This window comes from Pocillopora verrucosa, chromosome 13 (assembly GCF_036669915.1).
Source record: "Pocillopora verrucosa isolate sample1 chromosome 13, ASM3666991v2, whole genome shotgun sequence".
In the NCBI taxonomy this organism is placed as follows: domain Eukaryota; kingdom Metazoa; phylum Cnidaria; class Anthozoa; order Scleractinia; family Pocilloporidae; genus Pocillopora; species Pocillopora verrucosa.
Genome location: NC_089324.1, coordinates 11,276,195 through 11,298,579, shown reverse-complemented (window position 1 = coordinate 11,298,579; position 22,385 = coordinate 11,276,195). Strand labels below are relative to the sequence as shown.

Here is a 22,385-nt window from a genome sequence, read left to right as displayed (position 1 = left end):
TACTAATGTAATTGGTTAAGGATTCTGCATCATGAAAAATTAAGCCTAAACTTTTCTAGTTCGTCATTTATAATCCAGGTCAATCTCCTCCATTCTTGACCATCCTCGCTTCCTTCCGATTTGTTGTTTTTCTCTTTTCAAGTTCTGTCTTGCCGCACTAATATTTTTTGGTAGTCTTGGCAAAAGTCGGGGAAAGGAGGTCAACAATGTGGTGAAGGCTTACGCTAAAAATTTGTTTTAAAAGAATTCGACACTTTAAAGGCACGAGTTCAAGATCCTTTATAACTCTTAAAACTCTTCCCAGTCCACCATCGTTTATAAAAACAATAAATATCAGCAAACTACAGTGTTTCATGACGATGTAGGTAACAGATGCAATGTAGGGATACAGACCTCGGTAATGACAGCATCTTGCAACAGTGATCGTACATCAAGTCTCAGATGATGGACCGGTGTCTCTTCCCAAGCGGATACCATCTGACAATCAGCAAAAGGAAGGGTCAGTTACTTGACGAGCTTAAGCGAAATACTTGATTCCTAAAGAGATACACTGCAATAGCCGAGTCCCATAATTGCGTCATCATTCGATCACCCAGTTTGTTTCAGGAACGTATTTTTAGGAATCACTTTGACAAATTACGGATGCAATCAGCCATTTTTCACGAGAAGCATAAACACAACTACGCATGACCACAGTGCCATTCGCAACAAAACATCGTTGGATGGTAGTACAGATGAGCGAGACACATTCTGATTTGTAGGCAAGTTATGAATGGGCCCTCCACTTTCGATTTTGTTTTCATGGCACTCATTGGGAATGCGTCCTCAATAGTACCTTATTGATGTCCTCAAACGTCCGATTGTGACTGTTCCGCTTAGCACACGCATGTGCATCAGCCATTAACTCAGCAACATAAACCTGTTCACAATAAACAGAAGAACCAAAGTGAAGACTGGTAACGAACGTATTTAAACGGACCACAAAATGAGATGAGAAGGACTCAGTCTCAGTTGGACAGTTTGGTTTTGGTTATTAACCCATTAACCCTAAAGAGAGACGAACATCTAATTTCTCCTTACAATATCACTCCTGAATCACACTCTAAGGTCACGAGAATAGAGAAAATGATCAGCAAGTAAAGAAGCTCGTTATTGTTAAACAAATTCTCCTTGTCAGCACCTTGCAAAATGTATGAAGAACAGTATGGAGAATATGTAAACTGATGGTTAAACAAATTCTCCTTGTCAGCACCTTAGGAAGTGTATGAAGAACAGTATGGAGAATATGTAAACTGATGGTTAAACAAATTCTCCTTGTCAGCACCTTACAAAATGTATGAAGAACAGTAAGGAGAATATGCATACTGATGTTAGGTTGTAAAGGTGCTAAGGATATTCGTTATGAAGTGTGTTTCTTAAGCATATTGGTAGCAGGGATGTTGCATCGTGTTCTGTGATAATTTCACCGTGTCCTTCTCCATTGAGGGATAGGTTGTTCATAACAACTTAAGATAGGGCAAGGTTATTGTAAACGTTTCACTTAGTATTATGGCTTTGCAGATTGACTTACCTCGAAACCTTTTTGTTTTGCGTGGCTCCAGTATTTCTCAAAATGTTCAACCTTTTTATTTGCAAAAGAATGATATTGTTACTACTAAATAATCGAAAAGTGGACATCGAGAAAATGATAATAATGGTAATGTTGAAGAAAAGCGAGAGTGGCCCCTACCCCTACCCAACCACCTCAAAAGGTTCCCGTTGTTTAACCGTTATCCCCAGAGAGTGAATAGCATGTGATTTGTCCCTGAGTCAAACATTAGGGACACGAGGATAATGGAAATGACAGCCAACTTAAGATACACTTGATCGACCAATTCTTCTAGTCAGTACTATAGGAAATATATTAAGAACGGCTTGGAAAAAATACATACTAATGAAAGAGTGTAAGTTTCCCGCGGCTCTCACTTCGCTCGCTCTCTGGACAAAGAATTGTAGTGAAAATGAAAGGTCTATGAACAGACTGGAGGCCACTAAGAATAAAATAAAATTTCCTCCTTTATCCCACCACCCCCCTACCCCCTAGATATATGAACAGAAGACAAAGGAACAACTTCGGGAACAGACCAAACCCAGTTAGGGAGGCAGGAGATAAAGCGCCTTATCCACTTTAAAAGCATAAATTAATTGTCCAACAGATCAGCATGAAGTGAATGAGTAAGTGAATTTCAGGTCCATACCTAAATGTTAAAGTATGACTGACGTCATACCATTAGGTAAAATCACCAAGGGAATGATTTACGTGTGCTTTAATTGGAAATAACTATACCCTGATGTAAGGGCCGGCTACGCATGGCGAAAATAAATACAACACAACAACTTGTGTGCGTCAAGATGCCTTGTATTCTTACAAACAACGACCATAACGGTTTATATACGAGGATCTACCCCGCGATTCGAAGTTATTGCTTCTTACGGGATAGCTTTAAAATCCTTCGCTCAGAGCTTAACTTGGCAAAAACTACAAGCAACGCTCGTGGCGTAGGAAACTGCGCCCTAGGTATATTGTCAGCAGCGCTATAAAATGTAAGTAAATGCAACAAATCATACACCTGACCTTGTCATGAATAGCGTCGACTATCACCACAGGAAAGAATCCATCTTCCAGTGTCTTAGTAAATGATTTAAACAGACTAGCCCTGTAAGCTTCCTCCATCTCTTCTTCAAACACATATTCTGTTACCTACAGAGGAAATAAGATTAAAAGATCCTCATGTAGATTCTTGTAAACTGTTGCTGTTTAAGCAGACAATGGGCCCACGTTCGAAAGGTTTGAACAGAAGCCAGGAAAACTGGGTCGAGTATGTCAAATCAAGGCTGAGTACATCAAATCGAGGCGATGTGATTGACTTCCCTGGTAAAAAAAATGCGACAAGACAAATCTCGTCCTTTACAGACACATTTAAAAAGTCCCAAGGACCAACTAACAAAACATTTCTGGCTAATTGCAAAGAAGACTAATCGAAAAGACCAGACGGAAACGTAAATACGTAAAACCACGCGAGAAACGTATGCATTCCTCATTATATGCTAGGAATTTCACCAGTAAGTCTTAATGTCAAGTTCTCGACAAGGGTATTCTACCTTCTGTAACTTTTGCGCACAAGTATCAAATAAGGGCTGTTCATCATGGTATTTTAATAAATTCAGAGAAATTGCATATGCGTACAAGTTATTGATATGCTTGTAAGTGTTAAACATATGGATTGGGAACATTTCACAGACATAAACTCTAGACAGAGAGAGTATTTTAGGCATTCAGCTGTTCGAATCTTACAGAAGTTGGACACTGCAGATTGCTTTCGTCTCCAGGCTGTTTATAAAACATAATTGAATAAATCAAGGTGATTTCTCCACAGCTACGAAAATGTTCACCAAAGTCAACAAAACTGAACAAACCATTGAAATCGCATGTAGTAGTCAATTGTAAAGCATGATTGCCTGGGAAGGTCAGTCAAAACACGACAACCCTCAGTTTATACAATATTTAAACAACCTGAGAAGAATTCGTTCTCTTTTGTGAACTGATGAGGACTTCCTCTCAGGTAGTGGTCTGCTCAGTTATTATCACCAATAAGAGTCCTTTTCAGAACTGCTCTCAACCAGACGATTACCTCACATAATCGACCATTACTCTCAGGTTCGATCCATTAACTGCACTTCAAACAATTAGCAATTTTCAATTGAGTGTCGAAAGCAATTCGGAACTACATTGTTTTCACTTTAATTTGCTCCGTGATTGGTCCAGAAAACTCGCACCACCCACTCAACCAATCAGATGCAACAATTCCATCAGTCACGACCTGTTCGCCCGCATTTTCGCGCGCTTTAGGCGGATTGCTTGCTTTTAGTTTCCTTCAGATTGGCCGTTGTAATTACTTTGGTTTTTGTTTTACGACACTTCATCAAAGAGCGCTTTAAAGCAATGATTGTGATACTAAAATCTGATTATTCTCTGTGAAAAGCACACAGAACTAAAACTTGCCTTCTTCTTAACTTTCTTTCCGGTCTCCGGGTCTTCTTCTACTTTTTCCACTTCCATCAAAAAGTAATCATCCAAGGCCAGGATTCTTGGTGCGTGTGCTCCGTTGTTCACCTCCTTGTCCTGAAAGAGACAAAAAGGATAGTAATGGTACAATATTCAATCAATTCACATAAGGCTTACGACATTACTGATCCTAACAGTAAGCGGGTCTCGTGTCTTATACGAACCTAATAATGGCCTAGGTCACCACAGAGTCTCTGTGACTCGGTGGTAGAGCATCCGAACGCGGAATCCGAAGGTCTACGGTTCGAATCCTATAGGGAACTATTTTTGTTTGTTCCACCTGCGTACTAAGACGAAAAACAAACCCTTCTGCAAGAGCATGTTGTTTTAATTACTCAACAAAAGGAGCGAGTAAAAGAAACGATACTTGTTTGTGAGTGGCATAAACTCGCACCGTTCATAGCAGAGATATGCTGACAAGATAACTTGATTTTATCGACTGACTCAAGTAAATAAATTGGCCACCGTAAACAGTTTCGAAAGCTGACGTTTTCAGCGTTAGCCCTTCGTTGGAGCGAACGGTGGCATACTTTAATCGAAATACTCACCTTGATAAGCCTGGCTACATGCGTCTTTCCACTCCCTGGGGGTCCCCTAAGAATAATAACAATCTGCAAGATAGAAATTTATTAGATCAACATCAAACCTCTCATTTTGCTTTTCATGTTTATTATTGGTTTAACACATACGAGTCACATGGTTTTACTGGTCCACGACACTTCTGATTCCAACAAGATGTATATCAGCGAGAAGGCAAAATTTCTAGTCAGACCGTGAAAGCTAGCTTTCTTGCATAAACACTAACGTGCTTATAGGCATCAACACCTGTTGGTCTACATGTTATGCGTATACCTTGGTTCACATATATCTGAGTGACACTGCATTTATTTTACTGAAAGACGTTTGAAGTAAATGTTATGATGGAGAAGAAAACTTTGAACTACTATATGTTTGAGTTTCGTTGTTCAGCCTTACCCTGTCTGGTCTGGAGTCACGCCCTGGAGGGTCCAAGATGCTCTCAACTGGAACAGTCTCCGGTTTCTTCTCCATCCGTGGTGCCTCAGTCGGATGTCTACCGTCATTAGGGCGTGGTGGGTAGGCAGCAGGGTCATGTAGGGAATGGTCCTCTGAGTATCGAGGTCGGTCTCTGTAGTGATCATCCATTGGAGGCAATCTGTGTGGAGGAGGTCGCTCATCATAAAACCTGTTGGAATCAGACGTAAAGTCAATGGTTAATGCTTTAACTGCTAGGCATGACCAAAAAGTTATTTTTGCTTACATTATCAACACATTGCCTGGAAGGCGGGTCATAAGAAGAAAGAATATTATCAACTCAAGGTTACTGTTTGATTAAATAACAACAAAAATAAAAAACTGACCACAAAAGCAAAATGCAGTGTGGGCCACCGGCCTAAGTTACGAGCAGACGTCACTATTACCAATCGTACGCTATAAGCAATCAATGAAAATCCCACTTGAAATCATAACGTGTGTCAAGAAAAAGTCACCTATCATCTGGTCCTCGTCTGCCATCTCTTTCCCACTCTCTGGGGCGATCAGGAGGAAAGCGATCTGGAAGTTCTCTGTGAGGTGAAGGTGACCTTCTCCACCTATCAACTGGGTGGGGTAGGTCTCTAAACCTCTCTTCTTCAGGAGGTCTTCTCCCTGAAAACCAAAAAAAGTTAATCTGAGAAACAATAAAACGTATTTAGATTGTTTCCCCAGAGAAACTGTGACCCACATTGTAAATGATCAGAATCTAGTAAAAAAAAATTTAGTTGTTGTAAACATACAGGTGACAGTAATTCAGAATTTAATTGATATTTCTTCTGTGATCAATAGCCAAACTAAAAACAATCTCAACATGGCGATAAATCAGGACAGGTCATCTACAAGTATTTTATTGACCTCTCATTGTTTCCTTGTCTATTTATCTTATCTATTTCCCTTTGCCCTTATTGGTTGTTGTGATAACTTTGCCTTTACTTCTATGAAACTCAAATGAAACTCAGAATTTGAGAAGTGTACAAAATTGAAAAACCCAAGCAAGTTCACTCTTGAGGTAGCATGTTTCCTAATGGCTGGAAATACACCTGTCAACTCTATTTCATACTGCCAACACTCTCATACACCCTTATCCCATTTAATTATGGTTGCCTCGGCTACACAAATGATTGAAAACTCAGTGTCAAAACTGTCTTCAGCTTTTGCCTTTGTAAGCCTCTGATAAACTCACAGAGAGTTAAAAGTTAAATCAGAGTGTATTTGAAACCTTAGTACTTTTCAAGGGAACCAACGTGTCATGGAGGACACAGGAAAACATTATGACAACATGATCTGAAATTATGCTCATACTATGAAACTTATCAGCCAATTAAACAAACAAGATTCTGGAGTCAAATAATGTAGGTACAGCAAAGGTATGTTCTTATTGAGAATTGCTTTTATTTTCCAAAGAGGGAATTGAAAAGTGTAACCAAATAATTTACAGAAAAATACAACTTAACGATGCAGGTACACATGAGTCTTCCATATACATGGACAAACTGACATCAGCTAGAGAAGTGGGATAGCAGAAACATAAATAGTATGTTGATTTAAGAGTAGGTGAGGTAACATGTTTATTACAATTACTCACTAAACAGACTCATCAACAATAATATCACTCAAAAGGGTAACAAGTACTTACAGTCTCTTCTCTCCCTATCCCATGGTGGTGGTACAGGGCGATCAAAACGATCAAACTCCTCAGGAGGTGGAGGCCTGCCTCTAAACTCGTCACCATGTGGAGATTGTCTCCTTCTGAAGTGATCAACTAGTGGCCAAGGAGGTGGAGACATGCGTCTTCTTCTCTCATCTTCATCAAATGGGTGTCTCCCTCTATGCCCATCTCTACCCCTAGGAGACATGGGTCTCTCTGGTGGACCATGTTCTCTAGAGGACCATCCAAAGTCATCCCTTTCTCCTGGAGGAAAGGGAGGCCATCTCTCTCTTTCATCCCTCAGAGGTGGTGGCCAACGATCTCGGCCACCTCTTGGTGGAAATGGAAAATCTCTTTCATCTCTAGGAAAAGGACGTCTATCTCTTTCCTCTCTAGCATGAGGTGGCCATTCCCTATCATCCCTAGGGAAAGGAGGATGATCCCACTCATCTCTAGGGAAAGGAGGTCGATCCCTGTCATCTCTAGGAAAAGGGGGCCTGTCCCACTCATCTATAGGGAAAGGAGGACGGTCCCAATGATCTCGTGGGAAAGGTGGTCTGTCCCAATCACGTCCAGGGGAGGGAGGGCGGGGTCGCTCATCTCTTAGATACGGTGGTTTGTCTCTCCCTTCCATTTCTGGTGGTACTTTATCAGTGGTCTCTCTTGGTATCTGATGTCCCTCCTTGTCTTGTTCATCTTGTTTTGAGAAGGCATCAATGGCACCAATGTCATGTGGTAAATGATCAGGCTCAGTTCCTAACACAGGGAGTCCCCCTTCCTTTACATCCCTAAAGGGTGGCCTCTGATCTTCCACACCACTTACTAAAGGTGGTTGCTCTTCCCAGTTGTGTCTTTCTGATGGAGACCTTCTGCCGTATCGTTCTTGAGGATGTTCTTGAAGATCCACTGGAAAGGGTGGTCTATCTCTTGGGAAGGAGATTTTTCTATCCCAGTCATCCCTTGGAAAAGGAGGTCTTCCACCTGACTGATCTGGCCAAGTTTCTGTATCACGATTGCCTGGTGGGAAAGGAGGTCGCCTATCTCTATCATGCCTAAAAGGTCCAAAGTCCCTTTCATTTCTTGGTGAAGGTGGTCTTGGTCCGCTGTCATACCTATTGACTGGTGGTCTCCAGTCTCTTCTGTCCAAGTCCTTATCATGATACTCCCCCTCTGTTGGAGGTGGTGGCCTCCCATCTCTGTTTGTGGGAGGATGCTCTCTATCCCACCCCAAAAACCCATCACCCAGAGGTGGTGGGGGCCTATCTGAATCTTGATGGGGTTTCTCTTTATCCCAAGGAAGGGCATCCCTAGGGTGTCTCTCCCCAAAGTGTTGTGGTCTATCCCAATCATCTCTTTGACCCCAGCCATGCTCATGATATTCAGACTGCTGAAAATGTTCTGTTTCATTGTGTTTTGATTCAGTAGGAACAGACTGTTCTCCTTCCACTGAAACCTGTGGCTGTTCTTCTCCTCGGTGTCGATTACTTTCAACATTCATGTAATCACCTTGTGATTGCTATAAAGAAACAGAATTGTATAAACTACAGCTGCCTACCATAAAAACTAGATAGCTGAAATAACATCCACTTGTGCACACTAAATAATAAAAAAAATTCCTAAAATGATAAAAAAAAATTCCTAAAAATGATTTCACCTAGTGCCCTAAATGATGAAAAATATATCAAACTTCTTTAAGATTGGTTGTCAACCAATAGACATTTTGTGTGCTCAATAACATTTACAGCACTATGGCTGAGATGCCTGAAAGGCATAGCCCTGAACCCACATCAGTTTTGTGGTTGAGGAATATGAGTGAAGACTGCCCTAAGTAATTTGCCTTCACATTCTGTGTCAATGCAAAAACTTATGTGATGGTTTTGTACAGTAATTCATAATTATTTGTGCTAAAACAAAAGAGGCTACATATACGTGTTCACTCACATGATACTTGCTGCTTTGATAATTATCTATGCCTTTACTATCTCCATCTCCTACAAAAAAGGCCAAAAGTTAGAACCATCTCACTCACAGATAAGGTAAAAGTAAAGTCTGTACTTGGGCCTATTGGCCCGCCCACCCAGCTGGAGCTTCACCCAGTTGCCATGTAGCATGAAGCAACTAGGAGTATTACTACTCCCTGCCCCCTGGATGGAATGCTAGTCCATCAAAAGGTTACCCCCAGCATTTCATCAAGCTTCCTAAACAATTCCCCAGGACCCATTTATACTCCTGGGTGGAGAGAGGCATGGTGAGAGTAAAGTGCCTTGCCCAAAATATAACAAAGCGACTCGGCCTGGTCTTGAACCCAGACCTCTTGACCTGGAGTCCAGTGCACTGACCATTAACCCACTACATCTCCCACCCTCATTTACAGGAGACTAATATTTTTTTAACCCTTTGACTCCCATGAGTGACCAAAGATAAAATTTCTCCTCACAATGTTCTTACAATATCAAGCACACAAATGATGAGAATTAAGAAAAACATCACTAAAGGGATAGCTTATTGCTCCAATACCTAATTCTCCAAACTACTATCATGCAAATTGTATGGCAGAAAGTAAGGAGAATAAATAATGGAATTTGGGAGTGAAAAAAGGTTAATTCCATGCTCATAAAGAACACTTGACATGTTTGTTGGATTTCATAACCTACACAGAGGATATGGCATAGTTTGCCAACAAGTGCTCTGAAGCTCAAATGCTACTATGATTATCAAACAAGTGAGGCTCGGAAAAAGTTTGGTGAAGGGGTTTTGACCATAAAATAACATTGTTGTCATGGCAACCTTCTTCTTTTCCAATGTGAACTGTAACTCAAGAGCTGCACATCCCCAACTGCCAAAATAGGTCAAATGACACATTACCAAATGAGCCAACTGCCTATGACAACAACATGTATTTAACCTTAAAACATGGTTGCTGATCTTCTGATGCACCTCACCTAACTGAAAAATTATTGTACTATGGCATTTAATTGCATAATCTGAACAGACTAAGGTTTCAGTCCTCTTTGTCCCAAATTTGTGAAAATCTTTTGCATTTTTCTTTATTACTCCAAGGCTGATCAATTTTTCTCTTAAAGTATGAAAATTGATATCAACCCACTGACCTTCTTCAGTTTTATCTGAAGTTTGCACTGGCACTATCGAAAATTCACCATCTCCAATACCAGGAATTTGATCTCCTTGACCAGTTAATGATACAATACCCTTGCTTTGTGACTCAGACTCATCTGGAAAATTACCTGCATGAAAAGGTCAATGAGTATTTAATGAGTGTACAAAACAAAACAAAACAAAACAATCCTGTAATCTGAACCCTTACTGTTTCTGTGGCTGTTCACTCCAGTTATAAAAACAGTCACAACTAAAGCCCCAATTAAAAACATAGGGGAATTGTTTTTTTGGTTTATTTTTCATCATGGCTTTACAAGTTTAATACTAAGGTATCAGTGGACAATATAGTATACCTTGGTACTGTGATTCCTCTGCATGTTGTTCATTTGAAGAATATTCACTGTGATCAAATATGCAGCTATCTTCCTCACATCTAAATGAAACAGGCACATTTACAAACATGTATCAATCATACTAAATGTTTTTTTTTTCTCTTCACACAAACCTTGGGTAGTTTTAAAAGTTACTTAATTCTTTTTTACCTTTTTTCTTGTTTTTCTGCTCTTTTCTATGACAATTTTTTTGTAGTTACGTTTATCTAGCTCAGTCTTCACAATTTGAATCCCTGCATTAATAAGAATTTAGTAAGCAGTCATCTCCTTTCAGTGAGCCATTGGAGGCCATTCTCTAGCAACTGTATCTGAGAATTAATTCCGCTATTAAAGTATGGGGTGTCTCCAGCATTTCATGGGTGTTACCTTATGAAAAACATCTATGATTCTGCTCAGACATTATCTGAAAAACTTTCAAATAAAAAAAGACATCTCTTGACCAGCCATTATTTCAAGCCTTGAAAACTAAGGTCATATGTTAGGCTCTTGCTGTAGTCTATTAAAAATGATGAGATGTAATGGCAGGCATACCTCACACCATATTTGCAAGGAGGATGTTGAAATTTGCAACTATTCCCAAAACGGCAATGAGGGAAGAACCTGCAGGGTTGCTTTTTTCCAGTAGACTTTAAATTTCTTACAGTGCTACCTGAAACAAAAAAATTTTGATAAAGGAAAAATTAGTTTATCACTGTTGACAATGAAATATCAAATCAAGTTTAAGTCAAAATTTAATGTAATTCTGGCTAGAAAGTGCAGCTTCTCCAAAGATAGTTTAACGTTGAGCCTATGATGGGAGCAGTTTTTCTTATCTTCTTATTCTTCCCTTATGAGCTGCTAATGCACATGTTACATTGGTTTTTGCAATGGTAGTGTACAAGCTGTTGATCATCATCCAGTTTCCATGTAGATTCAATGTGACAGTTTCTAGAGATATATGCAGCTGTAGTAGTTCCTCCTTGTGGTACTAGGTGTTAAACCCCTCCTCCCTGAGATATGAGGGGGGGGGGTGCCTTTTACCCCTCCCAAGTACATGTAACTTTTGATCACCACTACCAAAGCTCATCAGTGTTTGAATTATGGAAGAGAAATTGCCTCACCTTTAGTATGATCTTTAGCACTTGATTTATCATTTTCCTGGCCTGCAAGACTGTATTGTAACCATGGAACATTTGTTGCTTTTTCAGCCTGGCTACTGGTTATAACAGAACTTGATGATGTTGTGGTGGTTGATTCTGACTTTCCCATAGCACTGGGTGCAGTTGATGTCTGCTTCAGTTGTTTCTCCAGTTTCTCAAGTTGCTGAAGCTGTTCTTGCTGTTTGCGTAAAAACTCCAGCTCCTTCAGAGGATCTAGGTTACCAGGACTTAAACCAAGTGTCCCAGAAGGTGTATTTCTGTTTGGGCAAAGACATTCCTCTAATCAGTTAGGTTTGAGGTCTGTACTATAAATTTAGACTAATTATTTTTTCACTTTGATTTAAGACCCTGGTGCCAAGGCCATAAATCTAAGCAGTGGTACTAGGATCATATTGCAACAACTTCTATAAGAGTGGAAAAAAGAGATCTTCAGTCATGCACATGTATGATTAATTGAGAAGATCTTGATGAAAGTTACCCCACAATTTTAAAGGCCACTCTAAGAGAGTTACAAAATTCTTGAATTTCTTTAAGTAACTTTTGGTTTTGTGGGAAAAATGGTTCAGAACACCATTTCACAAGTTTGCACTTCATTTTCAAAAAAGGCAACATAAAAACATCCACTTTCCCAGATTTTTCTTTGCAAAACTTTTAAAAAAATTGTCTTGAAGGCATAAAAAAAACCATTATCAGGCTTGGACAGATCCTTGTATAAAAAAAACCCTGGCAAAATTTTACAAAAAGTCTTGCCTTATACAGTTTCTTCTCACAAAAAACAAACAATCTCCAAACTACAAGTTTTGACCCCATGAATACCATTGGGTAAATCTCCTTGAAATAGTAGATCTGCTTAAAAAATGCAGAGTGTAGAGCACAACATTACCTCTCTGTTTTATCCCACTTAGATGCTGTTTTTGTAGAAGTTCCACCTACAATTCAATAACAGATTCAATTCAAGATTCATATATTATTGCTGTTTACATACTGTATACTATGGAAATATGAGATTTTGGTCTGGGCCATTCTTAGGAGTTTGTGAATACTTAGTATGGCAGACTAGTAGAAAAACAGAATAACATTATGATCTTCAAATGCCATTTGAACAAAATTATGCAAATGAAAACAATGCTACAAGCATACATGCTGTGAACAAGGAATCCCCTGTACAAATTTTACATTCTACTGCTTTACCACTCTATGCTGCCAATTCATTTACAAGGAGCTAAAAGTGAGGAATCATGGGAGATGCAGTGGTAGAAGGTCTGGGTACAAGATCTGGCCGGGTTATTGTGCTATATCCTTAGGCAAAACAATTTACTCTTAAAGTGCCTATCTCCACCCAAGAGTATAAATGGGTAATAATGTACATGAAAAGAAATTACACACTTCTGATTGGCTGAAGGTAATTGAGTATTTTCAACTGAGTTGATAACATAAATTGGCCACCATAAAGAGTTAAAAAGCTGATGTTTTGAACATTGCTCTTCATCAAAGGTTTGCTCTATCAGAAGACCAAAGCTCGAAACGTCTATCCCAGCTTTTAAACTCTTTATGGTGGCAATTTATGTTATCAACTCAGTTGATAATACTAAATTACCCTCTTATACTCTCCCACAGATGCACCACCACAGTTTCTTTAGAAACTTGCCCCCTTTTCCAGAGTAATAAGTGCTACAAATTGCACTTGCCCTACAGGCTCTTGCAATGTTTTTGTCTTTAAAAAATTTACTTGTGCTCATTAGCACCAAATTTCACTCCAATTCACGTCGTCAGGGAAGTCTGATGAAATACTTTGTGTATGAGTGAGGGGGGGGGGGAATGCAGGCAGGCAGGCAGGGAATAACCTTGTGATGAACTAGCATTCCACCAGGGGGGAGTGGTTATACTCCTAGTTGCCTCATGCTCTAGAAACTGGAATAAGCTCTGGCTGTGGGGACCACTTGGCCTGAGTGCAGACTTTACCCTTTACTTTTAAAACTATGAAATATTTGTCATCAGAAGATAATGTAGGACATTTTGTGAAATATTATATGACAGATTATACCACTTTACAGACCCATTGTCTTTGTTCAGGTAAAAAACAACTGTCCAACTGTCATGGTCAAATTTTGCAGGGGCATACTTAACATCTCAAAGCTTACTTACCAAAAGTTACTTTCCCTTTCAGTTGCCTTAACCCTTTCACTCCCTAGATATCGTTTATTTAGAAATTTGCCTTACTGTCTAACATATCATTTTTATGATGCTACTGCCGAGAATTTGGTTTTGGATCAACTACTAAATGCCCTCATTGATAAATTTCTTCATTTTCATCACTTGTCTGATTGATATTGCATTAACATTGTAAGGAGAAATTCTGTCTTGGTCATTCATAGGAGTCAAAGGGTTAAGGCATGGAAATTTTTTTGTTTTTTTTACCTGGGGTAATTTGGCCCACAGTATTTCCTGGAGCAGCAGGCAATTTAACCTGAAGCCATTTTGGTATCTGAGGTTTTGTCTGGTGAGCCTCTCCTTGGGTACCAACAGGGAAAGGTTTGCTATTACCAAGCCAGTTTGGCACTGGCTTCCCTTGAGAGACAGTTTCAGCTTGATCACTTTTCAAAGACCCTTCCTGTAACCATTTTGGAATCTGTTTCTTTTGAGCCTCCTTGGTTTGGAGAGCTTTCTTTGCTGCATCTTGTTTCACATCCCATTCAGTTTTTTCAAGTTTTTCTTTCAACCATCTGGGCATACCATCATCACCTTGATGTTGTTGCTGATTTGTAGAACTCTGCTGAGATTGTAGCCATTTGGGAACATGTTTACTTTCAGCTGTAGCAGATTTCTGTGACAATCTTGAACTTTGCTCTGATTCACTTGTTCCAGCTGAGGCTTTAGAAAACTGCATCCACTTTGGGAGATGACTGTTCTCTGATGTTAATTCATTTTTATGTTGAATTTTACTGTCATTTTGAGGCCTAATAGGCTGAATGTCCATTAAACCAGGGATTTTTGGCACTGATGAACCTTGATTATAAATCTGAGAACTCTGCCTGTTTCTATTGTTCTGATTTTGTGTCCAGTTCGATGTTTTAGTTTGATCATATTGTGACTGCCATCTTTGTTGCTGCTGTTGTGATTGTTGCTGGTTAAGAAAATTTGGATTTTGTTGCTGGTTATACTGGCTTGGGGTATTTTGTGAAGTATTACCTTGTGGCCATTGAACTTGCACAGGCTGATGCTGTTTGTGAACAAATTGTTGTTGCTGATTGAAGGGAGTTTGCTGAGTATACAACTGTTGTTGTTGTTGTTGATTTTGTTGCTGTTGTTGTTGATTTTGTTGCTGTTGTTGTTGATGCTGTGGCTGTTGATGCTGTGGCTGTTGATGCTGTGGCTGTTGTTGATGCTGTGGTTGTTGTTGATGCTGTGGCTGTTGTTGATGTTGTGGTTGTTGTTGATATTGTTGATATTGCTGCTGCTGTACGACTGTGCCCACTTGAGCTGGAGTAGACACACTTCCTACGGCTGCCTGATTTTGAATTGGCTGAGGCTGCTTGTCTCCTCCTTTTATCTGCATTAAGGTTTGATTATGCTGTGTCCACTGATTCATCTGCTGTTGCCACTCTTGGTACTGCTTCTGATCAGGATGGTTCTGATGCTGAGCCTGCCACTGGGCATACTGCCGCTGCCATTCCGCGTACTTCTCCTGATACTTCTTCTGGGCTTCGGTGATCTGCTGTTCAACTTTTGATAGAGAATTAGGTGCTGGCTCAGGTGGTAAAGGAGGAGGAGCAGCGGAAGAGGAATCAATCTGCTCCGGCGGTAATGGCGGTGGTCTCTCCTCACTCGCGATCGGCGCGTTTTTTTGTGCTGTCGCCTGATCGTGGCCTTGACTGACTTGAACAGTTGCGGTGAAAACATTTTGACCCGGAGCATTAGCTGCCACAAACTGCTGTGCGCCAGCGACTTGAGTATATCCCTGTACAGGATACTGACCTACTGAAGCAGCTGTTTGAGGAGTCTGATTAGGGACAGCTCCGTATTGTGCATACTGTTGTGGCGCTTGAAAAACTTGCGCTTGAGCAGAAGGTTGTTGAACGTAATAATACGGTTGTTGTTGAGTGTACTGTACTTGGTACTGGTACTGCTGAGGTTGATGTAATGGTGCTGGTGGATACACGTAGGGATTCATTTTTCAATCGCTTTTCCAGAAAAAAACCCGGAAAGATTTTTAACTTAAGTCATTTTCATTTCCGTCTCATCAATATGGCTGCCATGCGGCAACTTTTCTTCATTCAAATAGGCAACCTGGCCTTCCTGCTCGCATCCAGGCCTATTACAGATTCAAGATGGCGGATATTCGAGAGAGACTCGAAAGTCGAAACGAAGAGCGATTGGCAGCGATTGAGAAGCGTAAAGCTGATAAAGAAAGCAAAGAACAACCATCAGAAAATGTAGAGTACATCACTTCTACTTTCTCTAAAGAAAAGAGTGATATCAAGGAGCAGCTAGGCAAAAGGGCTACTTCAATCGAAGCTGGGAATAAACTAAAGGCGGGTGAATTCTTTGATATGCTGTCAGACAAGTGCCAGAAACTTCAAAAATTCGTGGCGGACTCTGCAATGTTTTTGCCTTCTCGTGATATACAAGTCTTACAGGAAACCGTGAAGGCTTTACAGCAGGATATCAATGAGAAGAGGGAGGAATATCTGCCCAAGAAAAAGTTTACTTTCAAGGCGAGAAAAAAAGAAACATTTAATAAGGTTAGAAGGGTGAGTTGGGTGGGGGTCGAAGTGCCTTAATATCATGATAAATCATTATAAAGTTACACAGGTAAGCTCTCAAGGTTCCTTTTACTTAACCTTTTAACCCTAAAGTGTGACCAGTGTCTAATTTCTCCTTACAATATCACCTCTGGAATCACACATTAAGGTCATGGGAATAAAGGGAATGATCACCAACTAAAGAAGCTCTTGGTTGTTGAATCTTTAATCTTTAATAAAAATTCTATGTCCATTACACTGAACAAGTCAATTCAATCAATTTGAGGACAGTCTAAAACAGAATACAAGATTCCTTAAAATAAGCCACCTTATTTATATACCTAGTTTAAAAAATCATTGTCAAAGACTAGTTACAAAAGAAAAAAATCCAAACTCACAATATGATAGAAATAAGATAATTCTGATAAAAAAAAATTGGCACTGAACTTATCATAAATTAAAATAATTAAACAATTTCTTGCAAAAGATTGGCAAGGTGTTAGACTCCCTAATGTTGTGAGGTAGTTCATTCCATGCGCGACAAACCCGAGTAAAAAATTAATTCTTAAAATTTTCTGTTCAACTGACATCAAGTGTCAAATAATCAACATTTCTCAAAGGGAATGATCACCAACTAAAGAAGCTCTTGGTTGTTGAATCTTTAATCTTTAATACAAATTCTATGTCCATTACACTGAACAAGTCAATTCAATCAATTTGAGGACAGTCTAAAACAGAATACAAGATTCCTTAAAATAAGCCACCTTATTTATATACCTAGTTTAAAAAATCATTGTCAAAGACTAGTTACAAAAGAAAAAAATCCAAACTCACAATATGATAGAAATAAGATAATTCTGATAAAAAAAATTGGCACTGAACTTATCATAAATTAAAATAATTAAACAATTTCTTGCAAAAGATTGGCAAGGTGTTAGACTCCCTAATGTTGTGAGGTAGTTCATTCCATGCGCGACAAACCCGAGTAAAAAATTAATTCTTAAAATTTTCTGTTCAACTGACATCAAGTGTCAAATAATCAACATTTCTCAAAGGGAATGATCACCAACTAAAGAAGCTCTTGGTTGTTGAATCTTTAATCTTTAATACAAATTCTATGTCCATTACACTGAACAAGTCAATTCAATCAATTTGAGGACAGTCTAAAACAGAATACAAGATTCCTTAAAATAAGCCACCTTATTTATATACCTAGTTTAAAAAAATCATTGTCAAAGACTAGTTACAATAGAAAAAAATCTGAACTCACAATTTGATAGAAATATGATAATTCTGAGTAAAAGAAAAATGGCACCGATCATACAGTGACTGCCATCCTTGTTGCTGCTGCTGTTGATGCTGTGGCTGTTGATGCTGTGGCTGTTGTTGATGCTGTGGCTGTTGTTGATGCTGTGGCTGTTGTTGATGTTGTGGTTGTTGTTGATATTGTTGATATTGCTGCTGCCGTACGACTGTGCCCACTTGAGCTGGAGTAGACACACTTCCTACGGCTGCCTGATTTTGAATTGGCTGAGGCTGTTGATGCTGTGGCTGTTGTTGATGCTGTGGCTGTTGTTGATGCTGTGGTTGTTGTTGATGCTGTGGCTGTTGTTGATGTTGTGGTTGTTGTTGATATTGTTGATATTGCTGCTGCCGTACGACTGTGCCCACTTGAGCTGGAGTAGACACACTTCTTACGGCAGTCTGAGGAGTCTGATTAGGGACAGCTCCGTATTGTGCATACTGTTGTGGCGCTTGAAACACTTGCGCTTGAGCAGAAGGTTGTTGAACGTAACAATACGGTTGTGGTTGATTGTACTGTACTTGGTACTGGTACTGCTGAGGTTGCTGTAATGGTGTTGGTGGATATACGTAGGGATTCATTTTTCAATCGCTTTTCCAGAATAAAACCCGGAAATATTTTTAACTTAAGTCACTTTCATTTCCGTCTCATCAATATGGCTGCCATGCGGAAACTTTTCTTCATTCAAATAGGCAACCTGGCCTTCCTGCTCGCATCCAGGCCTATTACAGATTCAAGATGGCGGATGTTAGAGAGAGACTCGAAAGACGAAACGAAGAGCGATTGGCAGCGATTGAGAAGCGTAAAGCTGATAAAGAAAGCAAAGAACAACCATCAGAAAATGTAGAGTACATCACTTCTACTTTCTCTAAAGAAAAGAGTGATATTGAGGAGCAGCTAGGCAAAAGGGCTACTACAATCGAAGCCGGGAATAAACTAAAGGCGGGTGAATTCTTTGATATGCTGTCAGACAAGTGCCAGAAACTTCAAAAATTCGTGGCGGACTCTGCAATGTTTTTGCCTTCTCGTGATATACAAGTCTTACAGGAAACCGTGAAGGCTTTACAGCAGGATATTAATGAGAAGAGGGAGGAATATCTGCCCAAGAAAAAGTTTACTTTCAAGGCGAGAAAAAAGGAAACATTTAATAAGGTTAGTAAAAGGGTGGGTAAAGTTTCCGCACAGCCCCATACTATTGTAAAACAAATCTGTTTTCCCAATGGAAATGTATTGTTTTTTATTGTTCTCTCTAGTCAAGAACTGAATGCATAATGTGGTATGGGGCTGTGCGGAAATTTTACCAAAGGGTGAGTTGGGTGGGGGTCGAAGTGCCTTAATATCATGATAAATCATTATAAAGTTACACAGGTAAGCTCTCAAGGTTCCTTTTACTTAACCTTTTGACCTTAAAGTGTGACCAGTGTCTAATTTCTCCTTACAATATCACCTCTGGAATCACACATAAAGGTCATGAGAATAAAAGAAATGATCACCAACTAAAGAAGCTCTTGGTTGTTGAATCTTTAATCTTTAATACAAATTCCATGTCGATTACACTGAACAAGTCAATTCAATCAATTTGAGGACAGTCTAAAACAGAATACAAGATTCCTTAAAATAAGCCACCTTATTTATATACCTAGTTTAAAAAATCATTGTCAAAGACTAGTTACAAAAGAAAAAAATCCAAACTCACAATATGATAGAAATAAGATAATTCTGATAAAAAAAAATTGGCACTGAACTTATCATAAATTAAAATAATTAAACAATTTCTTGCAAAAGATTGGCAAGGTGTTAGACTCCCTAATGTTGTGAGGTAGTTCATTCCATGCGCGACAAACCCGAGTAAAAAATTAATTCTTTAAAGTTTCTGTTCAACTGACATCAAGTGTCAAATAATCAACATTTCTCAAAGGCTTGTTACAAGAATGAAACAATACAAAGTAAAAAATATCTAAATCATGTATATTCTGAAAACATTTAAAAAAGAATACTAAATCATTAATTTCCCTACGATTATGTAAAGGTACCGTAATTTCCGGTCGTTTACCCGCACGGCCGATTACCCGCACCGGCCGATTATTGCATACGGCAAAAAAAAAAGTCACCAGATTACCCGCACTGGTGGATAACCTGCACGTTGTTATTCAACTTTTTCGTGGCGAAAACGTGACATTAAGGTGATACATTTCAGTCTTTTAAAAGTTGTCTGATCCAACTTTCGAAAACTTCGAAGCGTCTTTGTCGAGTTTAAAGGTCAAAGAAATTCAGACGCATGCACAATTCTGTGTCAATATTAGCATGTACTTTATTGATAAGATTATACAGTAAAAACACTAGCGGCCCATGCCCAAATCTCAATGTTTCATACTTGACAGAATGCGAATTTGTAGCCACATTTTGTGCGAGCGATCGTTCAGCGCCATGTTGATTTGTTGAAAAAAAGCTGGGTGAGTATTAAAAGTTGAATTATAAAGTACTGTCGGCGATTTCTGAAAAAATCGATATCTCCGGTTCTATTGGGCCTAACAAGTCCCTTAAAACGGGAAAATTCTCTTTAGCTCAAGCTAGTGTTAAATGGAAATTTGTTACTGATGCGCCGGATATCTATGGATAATTTTTGTCACCATCAAGGTTTTGTTTTCACGCGTGCCGATAATAATTTGTTCGTCGCGCAACTAATTATGCGTGAAATAAACTCGAGTCGGCATCATGTTTTCGTGCCGCTTTGCGGCACTATTAACACAATAAAATTTACTTGAGAGGTGGAAACGCATGTTGGTGATATTTTTTTTTTTCAATTCAACTACCACTGGATTTTAAAATTGTCACATAACCCGCACCTCCCTATTACCCGCAGTGGCGCGCGTTTAACGCAAAATCAACAGATTACCCGCGGGTAAACGACCGGAAATTACGGTAATAAATTTAATTTACTAAAGCACTATTCTCAGTCCCTTAAGAATTGTATAGAGAACAGTAGGCAAAACATACATCTTGATATTATAGGGTGTGAAAGGTTGTCAAGGAGACAAGGTGGCCAGACAGTTATATTTAGCTGTGTTCTGAGGCAAGACAATTTACTCTCGCAGGGCTTCTCTCAACCCAGGAGTTTAAATTTACTGGTAAACTCTCAGTGAAACCTGTTTTTTTTTGTTCATTGGGGAAGGGGATGGGTTGAACTAGCATCCCATCCAGGAAGGGGGGGGGGGCTAATGATACTCGTAAAAGCTTCATGCATCAGCAACAGGGAGGGTGGAGGGGGGGGAGGGCTTGTAATACTCCTAGTTGCTTCATGCAACAATAACCAGGATAAGCTCCGGCCAGATAAGCCACTCAGTTCCATTGCTGACTTAAACCTTTACTCTGGAATAAGGTTATTCCTTGGTACTGCTAAGTGCTTCTTTGACCCTTCACATCCTTACATCAATATGTATATTCTCCATACTGCTCCTTATACTTTTTTTATTGTATTGACAAGGAGAATTTGTTTGAAAATCATGAGCTTCTTTAGTTTGCAATCATTTCCCATATTCTCATGACTTTAACATTTGATGCAACAGTGATGCTGTAATGAGAATTAGATCCCAATCACTTTTAGGGGTTAGAGGGTTAATGCGCATAATTTTATCCTTATTTTGCATGGTTATGTGAAAAGAGGAAGTTTTCCTTTTTTTGCTTCACCTCACTAGGGAGGTAATTTGTATTTTTCTTCTAAATGAGTCAGGGTAACTAATCTCCCATTTTTTGATCTGTTTGTCAGGACGGACCTCTCAGTCAAGAGACAAAGAGCAAAGAGCTTCCTTTACCAGCAACAGAAAAGAAGCTTTTAGATTCCTGTCTAGGTTTTCAAGGAGTTGCAGATCAAACACTAACCATGAATCAATCACAGGTCAAAAATCAAGACATCACTCTAAGAGATCTTCAAAACTGCACTGTAATTATCTATGGTCCACCATCTGCATTGCATATGAACAAACTGACAAGGTGTACAGTCTTATGTGGACCTGTGTCAGGAGCAGTATTCATTGAAGACTGTGCAAAATGCAATTTTGTCTTTCCTTGTCATCAGCTGCGAGTTCATAGCACAACTGACAGCAAGTTTTATCTTCATGTCACTAGTAGAGCTATTGTTGAGGACTGTTCCAATGTAGGTTTTGCTCCTTTTAACTGGGAGTATGAAAATATGCAGAGTGATTTTAAGTTGGCAGGGCTTGATCCTTTAGAAAATAACTGGTCTCTTGTCAATGATTTTAACTGGTTGAAAACTGATGAGCCTTCTCCCAATTGGTTCATATTAAGGGAGGATCAGCGCGTAAACAAGTGGATCATGTAAACATGTTTGAGAAGCTTTTCATAACATGTGTACCAAATGAAAGTCACAAAATCATTGAAAGAAATGATCTTAAATTATTAGACCAGTTTCTCAAGTTTTACGTTCAGCTAACAATTATTATTATTGTGCAATCTAATGTTTGTAGTTTTTGTCACATGAACAGAGTTTTCTTTGAGTTGAAATGTCTGGTAATAAAACTTTTGATAATCAAGGTGTTGCCATGCAGTGTTTATTATGTTGGCTCTGACATGAAGCGTCAGTTTTCTTCTCACCCCATCCACCAGAGGCATTCGGAGTGGGTTACACTCTTAAGTCAGGACAAGGAGAAGGTTGATTATTCTTCCTACATCTCAGTCTTCAATACAGGCTTTTAGGGGAGTTTTTTTTTTTCCTCCTTCTCTGGGTGTAACTTGCCTTTCATACTCTGTCTGTCCTCTTTGCACTTAACTCCATTTGCATGAAAACACAAACTAAAGTGACACATGTTCAACAGGCTACTGAAGAGCGCATTTTGCGCACACTACATCCCCATTTTAGCAGATCATGC

The 22,385-nt window shown here is 39.3% G+C and overlaps 2 protein-coding genes across 4 annotated transcripts in view; one reads left to right on the top strand and one right to left on the bottom strand.

Annotated features, from left to right (window-relative positions):
* Positions 1-15,727, bottom strand: part of LOC131799007 (uncharacterized) — a 21,491-nt gene extending 5,764 nt beyond the window's left edge. The window contains exons 1-16 of one of the 2 annotated variants that reach the window (XM_066160700.1): positions 13,873-15,727; positions 12,338-12,383; positions 11,416-11,711; positions 10,847-10,964; positions 10,277-10,356; positions 9,917-10,051; positions 8,748-8,797; positions 6,795-8,322; positions 5,614-5,770; positions 5,081-5,309; positions 4,654-4,716; positions 4,043-4,162; positions 2,615-2,740; positions 1,571-1,621; positions 836-919; positions 394-477 (exon numbers count right to left, since the gene is read on the bottom strand). In XM_066160700.1, the coding sequence (XP_066016797.1) occupies positions 394-477; positions 836-919; positions 1,571-1,621; positions 2,615-2,740; positions 4,043-4,162; positions 4,654-4,716; positions 5,081-5,309; positions 5,614-5,770; positions 6,795-8,322; positions 8,748-8,797; positions 9,917-10,051; positions 10,277-10,356; positions 10,847-10,964; positions 11,416-11,711; positions 12,338-12,383; positions 13,873-15,625 (4,920 nt within the window). In that variant the 5' untranslated portion in view covers positions 15,626-15,727. The remainder of the gene's footprint in view (positions 1-393; positions 478-835; positions 920-1,570; positions 1,622-2,614; positions 2,741-4,042; positions 4,163-4,653; positions 4,717-5,080; positions 5,310-5,613; positions 5,771-6,794; positions 8,323-8,747; positions 8,798-9,916; positions 10,052-10,276; positions 10,357-10,846; positions 10,965-11,415; positions 11,712-12,337; positions 12,384-13,872) is intronic. The other variant, XM_066160701.1, reaches the window with a different exon arrangement.
* Positions 15,318-22,385, top strand: LOC131799084 (tubulin-specific chaperone C). Of its 2 annotated transcripts, XM_059116756.2 has the most exons (3): positions 15,981-16,196; positions 18,192-18,651; positions 21,266-22,373. In XM_059116756.2, exons 1-3 carry the CDS (start codon positions 16,123-16,125, stop codon positions 21,836-21,838), a joined length of 1,107 nt encoding a protein of 368 aa, XP_058972739.2. In that variant the 5' UTR covers positions 15,981-16,122; the 3' UTR covers positions 21,839-22,373. The 2 variants fall into 2 exon arrangements, with proteins under 2 accessions (XP_058972740.2, XP_058972739.2); XM_059116757.2 differs by lacking the exon at positions 18,192-18,651 and having other exon boundaries at positions 15,318-16,196; positions 21,266-22,385.

Coding starts and splice junctions, on each gene's coding strand:
- LOC131799084 (XM_059116756.2), top strand. CDS start 16,123: ATGAGAAGAGGGAGGAATATCTGCCCAAGAAAAAGTTTACTTTCAAGG. Junction 16,197..18,191: donor AAAAAGAAACATTTAATAAG/GTTAGAAGGGTG, acceptor TCATTCAAATAG/GCAACCTGGCCTTCCTGCTC. Junction 18,652..21,265: donor AAAAGGAAACATTTAATAAG/GTTAGTAAAAGG, acceptor TCTGTTTGTCAG/GACGGACCTCTCAGTCAAGA.